The 13,269-nt window shown below is 39.3% G+C and overlaps 2 protein-coding genes across 2 annotated transcripts; both read right to left on the bottom strand.

The window, feature by feature from the left end:
• Positions 1-2,121: 2,121 nt before the first annotated feature.
• Positions 2,122-4,695, bottom strand: LOC104430004 (wee1-like protein kinase). Its single transcript, XM_039298711.1, has 2 exons — positions 4,464-4,695; positions 2,122-3,090 (listed from the first exon to the last, which is right to left on the bottom strand). The coding sequence occupies exons 1-2, from the start codon at positions 4,605-4,607 to the stop codon at positions 2,626-2,628; spliced, it is 609 nt and encodes a 202-aa protein (XP_039154645.1). The 5' UTR covers positions 4,608-4,695; the 3' UTR covers positions 2,122-2,625.
• A 1,971-nt stretch (positions 4,696-6,666) lies between these two features.
• On the bottom strand, positions 6,667-12,134 carry LOC104456808 (wee1-like protein kinase). Its single transcript, XM_039298710.1, is given in 11 exon segments — positions 6,667-7,152; positions 7,258-7,611; positions 8,748-8,893; positions 8,974-9,014; positions 9,088-9,197; positions 9,309-9,376; positions 9,568-9,834; positions 11,006-11,072; positions 11,153-11,207; positions 11,689-11,843; positions 11,846-12,134. Coding segments are annotated over 11 exon segments (1,521 nt in total). The 5' UTR covers positions 12,008-12,134; the 3' UTR covers positions 6,667-7,056.
• Between the last annotated feature and the right edge of the window lie 1,135 nt (positions 12,135-13,269).

Raw genomic sequence — 13,269 nt, 5'->3', positions numbered from 1 at the left:
TCACCCGCCACTCCACCGCCTTCAAACATGAGATATGGTGTTCCATTAGTGCTAAACTGTTTAATCAAACCATCTTCTCAAAAGTTTAAGCCGCGAAGAAATAGTCGATGACGTATTTTCTTAACGTTCCTCTTGCATGTTAATTGAGCCTCGGTGTTCGGAATTGAATCTATACTTACTTGCTTGGAGCCATGAGTATGCTGACTGGGGGTATATAGTGGACTCTATATATCTGAAGAGTCTGTATCTGCGCAACTTGTGGTGCGAGAGCTTCTTCTCCGTTGATGAGCACTGAAGAAGCTGTCTCGGCTCGTAGGCTTTCGTTCTTCCCGGGATTCTTCGACCGTGGCTCCCGACATCTCTCAGCCTCTCTCGAAGTCATAAAGACACGCACCCGTGTCCTAACCATCCACTGATTTTTGCTCAATCACCCGTTATGGTGGGAGGCACGGAGGCAGGCCGGAGAGACGAAGGAGCAGGTAGAGAAAAGGCGAGGGCAATGGGTTCTAAAGATGATGGCTGTTGTGTGTGTGTGTGTGTGCAGACACTTTTGCGCAAAAGTTTTTACAGTTGTAATTAAAGAAATATAATATGAACGCCTGTAGAGACAAACCACGGCAGGTACTGATGCAAGACGGGGGATGAATCTGAAATTTTTCTCAAAAATTGTCGTTCTTCTTGATCATGTCCTTACTTACATAAGAGCTAATTTCAAAATTTTAACCAAAAGTGTTTTAAGGGACACTTGTTAAGCAATTGATTGGAAAAACAACGTGATTTTAAATGCGTTCATTACCGTTGTATCATGTACAAGTAGTACCTTTAAAAATGAAATATTCAAGATAAAGTATACCTAATATTAAAACATTTAAACAAGATGAAAGTGTGATTTAAGATAAAAACATGATTTGCATATGAATATTTTGCGAGCACTCCAGAGTGCTCATTAACAACACTGATTTTTTTATTTTTGGCTTAGGATAGACACATTCTAGAATCATAATTGATCCCAATATTAACCATCCACGATTCAAGAGATCAATTTCGACGAGAAAAAAAAAAAGAACAGATCAATTCAACCGGTGTCTAGCCTTTTCGACTACATAGGAGAAAGGATCTTGGACTATTTTCACTCATGGTCACATGCGACGTGTGTGCGTGGCAAAATCTATGGAAGTCTCCCTCATTGTTGACTAAAATTAATCGCCAACCCATGTTATGATTAATATACCAACTTTTCCACCGAAAGCAATTAAATCTACTGACAAATTAATCGACAGTCCTAGGCTCGTAGGCATTGTCAAAAGTGTGTTTTTGACTTTTGAGGACCCTTACGCGGATCCCAGGCCGATCATTTCAAATATGGTTGAAAGCAACGCTCTTAGGCGGATGCGTTTTTGTATAAGACGTATCGCAATTCTAAAGATTGTGGAGAATTGCACTTTGGTCCTCCTATTTCTCGGGCATAACGCTTCTCGTCCCCTTACTTTCTTTTATCAAATTATGCCCCGCCGAGGAGTCCAGTTTTTCCATCGACTGTAATGGAGAGTCGTCGATTTGAATTTGTCAGAAAGAGCAAGTCACTTTTTTCGCAGACGTATTTCAGTTGTTTAATCAGAAGGCATTTCGTACACGCTCCAATGATGTAACTCCAATTTCTTTTGCCATCATAATGGAGCTGGAAGGTTCATCATAATTGCGTATGATTAATTACGTAGAATAAAAGGCCGCTTTATTTAGGCGGTAGGTAGGAGGAAATGACCTTAGACTGCTTTAATTTGAAATTAACCAACCCATGTCATTACGGAGAAGACGTGCCTCCATAGCCACCATCTTTGACCTTTGTTTTTCTAAAGGAATATGCGTTATTCTTTCCGTGTCTAATTTTAGTCTCGCTATCCTGTGAAATGATCGACATAATCATGTGAAATAAGAACTAGAAAATTACTTCTCGAGGACAAGCTCAACATTTCTAGAACAAGAAGAATATATATTTTTTTAAGTCAAGAATTGTACAAAGCTCTAAGTAAACTCCATTGGTTTTGCAGATGCTAGGCACTCCAAAGCCAGAGTCGCTGAACTAGAATTATGACTGAAGAACAATATAGCACGCCACAAGAAAAATGAAATAGGTGACCTCCCCACAGATCATAGAACTGGTTCTGAGCTTGAAGTAGATGTCTGTACAATTGGAGTGAATAATATCAACAATAGGAACAGCAAGCACCCACAGATTCTTCATGGCAGATAGCAAATGACATTCGGACTCTGTGATGAACATGGCTTTTCCATTACAGGGCATATCTTCACTTGGGGTCAGGCCTTCAACAACATTTCTACTGTTGTTCCCAATTACCTATCCGGCACCATTATAGCACAAAAATTGGTGCACATATTAGCCAGAGAATAAAAAGCAAAATCGGCACTAGATTTTCCTAATACCTTCGTAGTCAACTTCCCCCAAATGGTCACTGATACATTCCGTGCCTGCAGTTAATTATTTATGTTCGTGGTGAAATCTGATTACTGTCTTGGCTTAAGTCTTTCCATTCCTCCGAATCCTGTCAAAAATTGGATTAGCCACTAGTTCTTTTGCAGAAGGCCGGGTGGTTGGATCTGGATCCATCATGACCTAAAGAAGTCAAGAACATCAGAAAGCCACAAAATTGACGATTTTCCCCAAAAGCAAAAAACAAAACGACACAAGTCCCATTGAAAGAAACGAAGACGCGGAACATTAAGCAAATTCTGAAAATGCAGTGAATGGCCAGGGAGAAGGGGCAGCTTTCCCTCTCTAAGATTCAGAAACTGAGGCCCAGATTCCGGCAAAGGTGACCCTCTTATAAGCTCATACATAGAAGCTCCCATGGAGAATATATCAACCTTATCGAGATGATCAAAATTGTCATTCAGGATCTCCTGAGGCATATACCGCGCATCACCTTCCTCAACAGGTAGGCTGCTATTGAGTTGAGTCGCACAACCAAAATCACCAAGCTTGTATACACCGTTCTTGACATAAATATTATCCGGCTTAACATCAAGGTGGGCAATTTCTCTTTCATGCATAAAAAGCAATGCTTTCGCAAGCTGCAGGTAATTTGACATTAGCAAGTGTAAATCATGGAGACAAACCATTCACCTTCACGACAAAGATTACGAAAAATAAAATCCATAATAGGCCACTATATCTTGTCAAAGGAAATGATATGGTCTTTTATTTATGTAATGAGGAAAAGAGCTATAGCCAAATTTTTCCATTGCACTCTCACTGCATTATCCAGGACTTGATCAGAGACACTTGAAATAACCCAAAACATCTTTTAAAAAAATTGACGCTTTGTGAACCACAATACGATAGAAAGACGCGAATACTATATCCAATGGAAGCTCATCAATAGCATTCACATAGTCACTGGTCACACAAATCGTATACTAGGAAGTTGATAGTCTGTGTACTCTTCCAAGAAGGAAGAACTTTTTAAATATTATTTTTTGTAACTAAAATGATCGTTTGGAAAAGGACGTGCCACCTTCATAAATCCCACTTTTTAAGTTCTTTGAGCAACACGAGCATCTAAAATCCCCTCTCCATGCAAGCATGACGAAAAATATATGATGGATGACCGGATGGTGTATGACCATGAATGGAACAATCATAAATCCAAATTAAAGAATCCCACTTGAATTCTAGACACCAAACGAAACATAAGATGGAGACAGCAAAGAAACTTGATAAGATTTTTAATTTTTTTTTTTTTGAAAGTTGGGTGGAGCTGGTAGATGCATTTGATTTAGAGAGAGATTGTTCTTCTAACACAAAAATGTCTTTTGCCTCAACAAAGGCCATGGGCATTGCAGGCTTTGTTCTACAAACATGTCACCACTTTGACAACCAAGAAAATTCCATCAATTTGACAAGATAGTTAGATAAGGATTACGGTTATTATATACGTTTAGAGCATGAGTTCAACTTATTTATTGTTAAATTAAAAAGAAATATGGTGATTCGTGCACTTCCCAAAGAATAATGCTATGTGTGCTAAACAAATCTACGAAAAAAAGGAATTACGGTAAAATATGATCTAATGCCGAACATCAACGTAATCTACGAAATCTTCTAACAACCAATCAATAACTCATTTTAATTGAAGAACAGTCAATTTCTCAGACGCTATTCTATATTTTTTCACTCGGGACTCCATAAATCCATACTAAAATTCTTCTCTTTTTGGTACTCATATAAAAGTTCGCTTTAATCAAACCTATGAAGATACCGTGTAATTAGGTTTCTCTTACCATCGCTGTTGTCCGGGGCGCGTAAGACGATGAACACATACTTAACGAGAGGGATCGAGGTGATGGCGTAGAAGAAGGGAGGGGGGGTGCGGGGCGGAAGGACCGCCCAGAACGTCGGAGCCAATGAGGATGCTGACCCGGGGTGTTTAGCGGACTCTATATACCTGAAGAGTCTGTATCTGCGCAACTTGGTGCGGGAGGTTCTTCTCCGTTGATGAGCACCGGAGAAGCTGTCTCGGCTCGTAGGCTTTCGTTCTTCCCGGGATTCTTTGACCGCATCTCCTGGCATCTCTCGCTCTCGAAGTCATAAAGACACGCACGCATGCGCGGGCACGAAGGCAGGGTGGAAAGACGCAGGAAGTGGGTAGGGAAAAGCCGGTAGCAATGAGTTCTGGAGAGGACGAGGTTTTTAGAGGGGAAGATGATGGGTGTTGTCAATATATACACAGAGCCCTTTGCTCAAAAGATTTTGCATTAATAATAAAAGAACTTCAATACGAACGCCTGTAGAGACAAACACTGCAGCTGCTGATGCAAGACGGGGGATGAATCTGTAATTTTCCTCAAAAATTGTCGTTCTTCTTGATCGTCCTTACTTACATAAGAGCTGATTTCAAAATTTTAACTGAAAGCATTTTAAGGGACACTTGTTAAGCAATTGATTAGAAAAACGACACGATTTTAAATGCACTCATTACCATCGTGTCATGTACAAGTAGTTCGTTTAAAAATGGAATTATTCAAAATAAAGTATACTTAATATTTAAATATTTAAATGAGATAAAAGTGTGATTTAAGATGAAAACGTGAATTTTTATATGAATATTTTATGGACACTCCAGAGACTGCTCATTTACAACACTGGATTTTTATTTTTTGGCCTAGGATATACAAATTCTGGAATCATAATTGATCCCCATAATAACCATCCACGATTCAAGAGATCAATTCAAATGCTGTCTAGCCTTTTCGACTTCATAGGAGAGAGAATCTTGGGCTATTGTTAATCATGGTCACATCTATGGAAGTCTTCATCATTATTAACTAGAATTAATCACCAACCCATGTTTTGAGTAATATACCATTGTTCAAGTTAAATTTAATTACCAATTAATCGACAGTCCTAGGCTCGCAAGCATTGTCAAAAGTGTCCTTTTGAGGACCCTTTCGCAGATCCCACACCGATCATTGCAAATAGGGTTCAAAGCAACACTCTTTAGGCGGATGTGTTTTTGTATATGACGTATCGCACTTCTAAAGATTGTAGAGAATTGCACTTTGGTCCTCCTAGTTTTCAGGTATAACGTTTCTCGTCCCTTCACTTTCTTTTATCAAATTACGCCCCGGCAAGAAGTCCACTCTTTCCAACGACTGTAATGGAGATTCGTCGAAAGGGCAGTCTCTTTTTTGCAGCACATATTTCAGTTGCTTGGTCAGAAGGCATTTCGTACACACTCCAATGATGCAACTCGACAAAAAAAAAAAAAAGAAATGATGCAACTCGAATTTCTTTTGCAATTATAATGGAGCAGGACGTTTCCTTGTCTGGAAATGGAGAAACACGTCGCTCCAATTGGGCAAGCTCGCCAAGGGTACTGAACGACGGAAATATTCCAATCCAGATCGAGTCAGACTGTACTTTTCTGGAAAGCTCTATCACGGGCCGGGCCGAAGCTCCATGGGCCATCCAATCTTTAGTCAGGGATTGTACACATCTCCTAGACTGCTTAGAGGGTGTCTTAGTTATCCTTTGTCCGAGAAAAGTAAATCGTGCTGCTGATTGAATAGTGAAAGCCCACCAGAACGAGTCTTTGCGTATGAACTAGCTGTCTACCATTCCCCATTGCCTTTTATCTTTGTTATGTAAAGACATGGGACACTTCTACGGTGAATTTCCTAATGAGTAATGAATGAAGTCTTATCAACCATTAAAAAAGAGAGGAAACACCAAAAAGGCGATGACCTAGACTTCTTTGATTTAAGGTGAATCACCGCATGATTCATTACAGAGAAGTCGTGCTCCATGGGAAAGTGTAAGGTAGTGCCTCCATAGCAACCATCTTTAACCTCTGTTTTTCTAAAGGAATATGCGTTATTCTTGTTGTCTAATTTTAATCTCGCCATCTTGTGAAATGATCGACATGATCTTGTGAAGTAAGAACTAGAAAGTTACTTCTCGAGGACAAGCTCATCAGTTTTAGAGTAAGATTTTTTTGTTTTTTTAAGGCCAGAGTTGGACAGATCTAAACAAACTCGATTGGTTTTGCAGATATTAGGCACTCCAAAGCCTGAGTCGTTGAACTAGAATTTTGACTGAAGAACGGTATAGCATGCTGCAAGAAAAGTGAAATAGGTGACTTCCCCACAGATCAATGAACTGGTTCTGAGCTTAAAGTGGATGTCTGTACAATTGGAATGAATAATATCAACAGTAGGAACAGCAAGCACCCACAGATTCTTCACGGCAGATAGCAAATGGCATTCGGACTCTCAGATGAACATGGCTTTTCCATTACACACCAGACCTTCACTTGGGGTCGGACTTACAACACCATTTCTAAGGTTTTTCCCATATACCGATCCAGCACCATTACAGCACAAAAATTGGTGCACACATTAGCCAGAGAATAAAGAGCAAAATTGGCACTAGATTTTCCTAATACCTTCGTAGTCAACTTCCCCCGAATGGTAACTGATACATTCAGCACCTGCAGTTAATTATTTATGTCCGAGGTGAAATCCGATTACTGTCTTGGCTTAAGTCTTTCCATTCCTCCAAATCCTGTCAAAAATTGGATTAGCCACTAGTTCTTTCGCAGAAGGCCGGGTGGTTGGATCTGGATCCATCATGACCTAAAGAAGTAAAAGAACATCAGAAAGCCACAAAATTGACAGTTTTCCTCAAAAGCAAAAAACAAAACGACACAAGTCCCATTGAAAGAAACGAAGACACGGAACCTTAAGCAAATTCTGGAAATGCAGTGAATGGCCAGGGAGAAGGGGCAGCTTTCCCTCTCTAAGATTCAGAAACTGAGGCCCAGATTCCGGCAAAGGTGACCCTCTTATAAGCTCATACATAGAAGCTCCCATGGAGAATATATCAACCTTATCGAGATGATCAAAATTGTCATTCAGGATCTCCTGAGGCATATACCGTGCATCACCTTCCTCAACAGGTAGGCTGCTATTGAGGAGAGTCGCACAACCAAAATCACCAAGCTTGTATACACCATTCTTGACATAAATATTATCCGGCTTAACATCAAGGTGGGCAATTCCTCTTTCATGCATAAAAAGCAATGCTTTTGCAAGCTGCAGGTAATTTGACATTAGCAAGTGTAAATCATGGAGACAAACCATTAACCTTCATGACAAAGATTACGAAAAATAAATCCACAATAGGCCACTATATCTTGTCAAAGGAAATTAATATGGGCTGTTATATGTGTCATGAGGAAAGGAGCTATAGCCAAATTTTCCATTGCACGCTCACTGCACTATCCAGGACTTGATCACAGAGATACTTGAATTACTGATAACCCAAAACGACATCTTACAAATAATTGAAGCTTTGTGAACCACAGTACAATAGAAAGACACAAGTACTATATCCGGTGAAGCTCATCAGTAGCATTCACATAGCCACTGATCACACAAATCCCACACTAGCATGTTGATAGTTTGAGTATTCTTTCCAAGAAGGAAGAACTTTTTCAATTTCATTTTTTGTAACTGAACCTATTGTTTGGAAAAGGACGTGCCACATTCATAAATCCCAATTTTAAGTTCTTTGAGCAATATGAGCACCTAAATTCCCCTCTCTATGCAAGCATGATGAAAAAGACATGATGGATGATCGGATGGTACATGACCATTATTGAAACAATCAGAAACCCAAAGTAAAGAATCCCACTTGAACAGTTAAAATATTTAATGGAATAGTGCATGCAACAAACACCGGTAAAACCTCATGGACAAACAATGTAGTGAGCCCTATCCAAGCAAGTTTTTCTATCTTATTCTCCATTTTTACACTCACACATGCTAGACATATTTCCCACTGTCAATTATTCCAGTCTGCAAATGAAAGTAAATGCACATTTACCCAGCATTACGTGTTCACAAGATTTCTATTGATCTTCAACATGTATCACCTTCCCCCCAAAGATGGAAGCTCTAGAGTTCAACTCTTTGACAAGCACAATTAAAATAAAAATAAAAATTAAGCTGCTTTTCTTTCCACTGTATTTTCAAGATTCAAGTGACAACTTAATTGCTTACAAAGTGAACCTACTACTTGAAGAGAGGAGACTGCTCGTTTAACGCCAGAATCAATTTCTAATTCTGAACGCATTGACCATTGCTTCATGGGTTGCTTGATGGAATAACTTAATAAAGGCCATTCATATCATAAAACGTTGCTATCATCACATAAATTTGTGGTTAACCTGATATAGAGCTGTCAATGCATCCCATTCGGTTAAACGTGTAGACTTCTGACTAGATAAGCTGTAATCACAGAGCTCCATCTGAATGTAAAGATGCTCATTTTCGAACCAAGAAGAGTAATATCCAACAATGTTCTCGTGAGAGCCTGCAACAAACATGCAAAGATAATTAGAGAAAATCATGCAGCAGAATACGAAATTGAGGTAATGAAACCGGCATTGATACCTAAAGCTGCCAAAGATTGTACTTCCATCAAAGCTTTTCTCCTGCAAAACAGTGGGTATCATATTCTGTTCAAATAAGTGGTGAATGTCAGAAAGCGGTGCATGACACAAGTACCTTTCCCAATCTTGATACAATGGCCTGATGCTTTGCTTCACAGCATACAAGCAACCATCTATTCTCTTCAAAACTTTCAAAACACAACTGAAGTTACCAGCTCCAATTTGCTAGGAAGAATTTGCAAATTAACAAGTCAACCCAAAAGAAACTTGAATTTCTGTATATTAAAGAGTAGCTGTATACTATATTTGCAAAAGGCTTTAATATGGAATAGAGACCTCAATTTCATGGAAATCAGTGTGGTACCGTGAGAGACCATCTCCTCCGGTAATAGAAGAGAATAAGCCTGCATATTTTCGCATAAAAATAAACTTATGTAAGCATCTTAAATGAAACAGCAAACAAACCATTCGTAATTTCCATTATCAATATTTTTTTTTTTTAAGACACGGCATATATAGTACACACAATTTTAGAAGACTGATTATAATTTGTACATGCCATGTGACACAATAATTAACAGGCATATACACATACCAGCACATTTGGACCTTTGATTTCCAAAAGGATCTATGTCAGTCTCCAAGGCATCACTGAGATATGGATTTCTAATGCAAGGAGGGGGCATGACCCTGCAGCGTAAAGCAATGGCAGACTGTGGGACATAACTGTGTGTCTGCTGCTTGCCATTTGATACTTTTTTCTCAATTTTAGCTTCTTCAATTTCCAAAGTATCCTCTGCAAGATCCTCTATTTGTTGACTTCCAGAAAAAATGGGACTTTGAGGATTCAGGATGACTTGATCTGAGGAAAGTCACAACAGTAAGCACCTAAAATTTAACTACTGCTAATAACAATTACGACAATTGGAAATTTCAACATCAATAAGAGAAATGGCTGATAAGAGCTAAACTGTATATCTTTGTTTATGTCCAATCTGTAAGTGCACGAAGATGAAAAAATTGAATCAATACTACTCAAAAATGGGCATTGACAATTTAGAAAGTTTGAACAGGAGAAGCAAAGTGGTGATCGCATTTATCATGTGGCTATGATATGTCTCAATATGAATGTGCCCAAGACTTCAGTATAATATCTCAATTCAGTCCTCAAATGATCGCTTTCCTTGAACATTCTTTGACTTGCTCAAGCAAGGGAACCTGGATGGAGGATCCAGCTCTTTGAAACTCCCATAATGTTATCATAATCATTATGAATTACTTATAATAGCATATGATCCATAAATAAATAAATAATAAAAAGACTTTTCCAATGGTAGAAGCACAAAACCTGATCAAGCATCATCACTGAAATGATGGACCTTTAAAGAGGTTGATAAAAAATTATAGATGATTATAAGGATCTCAAAGGCTTGATTGAATTCATAGAAAAGAATACAGCATACCTAAGAAAAAATTCCCTCAATACTATCATTGATAGATAACCCACAAACTCCGCACATCTAGAGAATTATCCCTGAAAGAGAAAATCAAATCTACATTTACCTCACACATTCCAATTCACATCAACTACTCACCTGCTTTTTTATGCATACTAAAGAGAAGATTTATCTAGCGATATTCCCTATCGATTGGTTCAAAAAAAGAAAAAATGTCCATCTAAGGAGTGACGCAGTTGAATGATTAAACCAGCTCAGTAGAATCCAACTATTCTGTTAGAGGACCCCACCAAGGAGAATAATTTTCATCCCTTTGGTCAACCCAGACAAAAGCTTCAGATTCACAGCCTATCCCAAGTGTATGAACCTGGCATTCCATTGCGTCCTACATTAATTCATAATCCTGCCCATAAGGACATTTGACAATGAGGCCAATGCATTCTCATGACTGCCCAGAAGCCCCAAATATGTTAACAGATTACAATAGTATCATAGCCATAAAAAAAAAAATCTATCGGAGTCACTAACATGCAAAAGAGAATTTTCAAAACCATCAAGGGCACAGCTAAAACATACCTTGCCGAAACCTTTTGGTCTTAGTCGAGTGAAGTTTCTCTGGTGATTTAGGGCAAGAAAAGTTATCCTGCATGAATAGGACGGCCAAATTTAAGCCAAAAATATTACATCAAAGTAAGACAAAATAGAGAATAACAACCCATCTACCTTATCCAACCCATTCACTAGATTTTGATTGTCCGGGGTGATGTAATCAGGAGTACTGCATCCAAGACAAAGACAACACAAAACAAAGTTATCAAGAAAACTTGAAGTTAATGAACTCCATTCATTCTGCCCAAAGCAGAGTAAACACATCAACATACAAAACGAGGCCTAAATTCCACATTTTGTCTTCATTTTTCAAAGTCTGATTCACCGATGATGACGCCTAGCTCCGACTACGGTCTTTGAGCACAGCTTAAAAGCAGCATCTGCTGATTTGCAGCGCAATTCAAAAGATGCTACATTCAAATCCACACCGCATCTCATTCAAGCAACCACGCAATACGACACTACTCGTAGCGTTTGCGTCCATTGTAGTCCAGTTTTCTCCCTAAACGGGGGCGAACGCAAGGGAAAACTGGACCACCAGCTCCGCATATAAACCCATCGAGCTAAACTCCAATCGAAGCCAACAAAGCCAAAGAGAAAAAAAAATCCAAAAATCAGCTCATCGGCATGCACAGGGCAACAGTGATTACCAGAAGAAATCCTGGCTGAGGATGCAATCGGCGCCGGCGCCGGCCTCGGCGTCGTGAGCCGAGGCCGGGAGGAGGGAGGGATCGGATTCGAGGAGGTCCGGGAGGCGGAGAGAGGGCTCGGGCTCGGCATCGGGATCGGCGGAGGAGGAAGAGGATCGGTGGTGGTGGTGGGGGTGGGGCGGAGGGAGAGGAAGGACACCTGCCCTAGCTGGGCCTCCCAGCTCTCCGCCATCGCCGCCCCCTTCGTCCCGGCGACGGCGGCGCTCCTCCTCCCGTCGCCGCCGTGGCTGCCGGCCCGCTTCCCGCTCTTCCTCTTCATCTCTCCCTCTCTCCCTCTCTCTCTCTCTCTCTCTATTTCTCTGAAATCCTCGAAATTCGCGGATGCTGTGTTCGCCACTCTTGTCGGGTTCGTGAAAAGGTGCGAAGCGAATTCAAATTGCGCGGGGTTTGATCCGGGCGGGGCGGGGGGTAGTGATCTGACGCGACGAGGACTACCGTGTGCCGTGGTCAACCGATTGATCGGAACCGTCCGTCTTGCGTGCTTCGGAGACGATCTTGACGTTTTGCCCGAGCGTAGCGAGGGGGTCAGCTAGTGCAAGAAGGTCCGGCGAGTACACGAGCGCAACCTCGCTCGATGTCGATGACTTTAGGTGCGGGAGAATGGATTCCCCCTCGAATGGAAAACAACTGTAAATTTCGCTCACTAGTGGTAAAAATCTTATGTTTTATTGGGTCAAAATAAATTAACCCAAATATACCCACCTAACCAATTTTAACCCATTTTTCATACAATGTAAATCTAGTGATTTATATCTAACCCAACTCATATTTAACACATATTTGACTAACCCATATTATAAATCTAGGAAAACTTATACCCAATTTGAGTTAAGGGTACAATGTGAATAAGCAACATGGAACTTCAGCTACAAGTTGGGTTTTGATATTTGAAAAATATGATTAAAAAGATATCAATTATTCTATGAGATATCAATTTCTATAAGTAATTAACGTGAATAATTTTTTAGAAATGTTTCATTTAAAATTATTATTTTATTTTGGTTTTTCTTTTTTTTGGTGTCCAAGGCCCGTGGCCATCTGCAAGGGCCCTCACCAACTAACCCTCTTCGGGAAGTCAATAGTGAAAAGGAAAAGAAAATGAAAGAATTTAAAAATCATAAAAAATAAAAATCATGACATTTAGACTACTTTCGTGTTGACATTCTTGCTATTATAAAAATAAGGGTTTTCATAAAGATATCTAAAAATGATTATTAATTTATATGTAGATATTTGTACTTATATTAATCTAAAGGAAAAAAAAACAACAAAAAAAAAAAAATTCAACTATACCTATTGTAATACATTTATCTTTTGTCAAGATTTCATTAAATGATTTTTCTAGCTAAAATAATATATTATTTATTTCACTTAAATATAGTGAATGCTATGTTTACATTCATTTTCTTATGTTCACGTAGGCAAATTTTGTTCATGCATTTTAATCAAAAATCTAAATATAAAAAGGAAATTAAACAAATTACCTCTCGAAGCACACTTTAAATGAATTGATTTGGATGT

The sequence above is a fragment of the Eucalyptus grandis genome, chromosome 8 (genome assembly GCF_016545825.1).
Source record: "Eucalyptus grandis isolate ANBG69807.140 chromosome 8, ASM1654582v1, whole genome shotgun sequence".
Lineage (NCBI taxonomy): Eukaryota > Viridiplantae > Streptophyta > Magnoliopsida > Myrtales > Myrtaceae > Eucalyptus > Eucalyptus grandis.
Note: the sequence above shows the minus strand (reverse complement) of the source record. Positions and strands in the feature narration are given on the sequence as shown.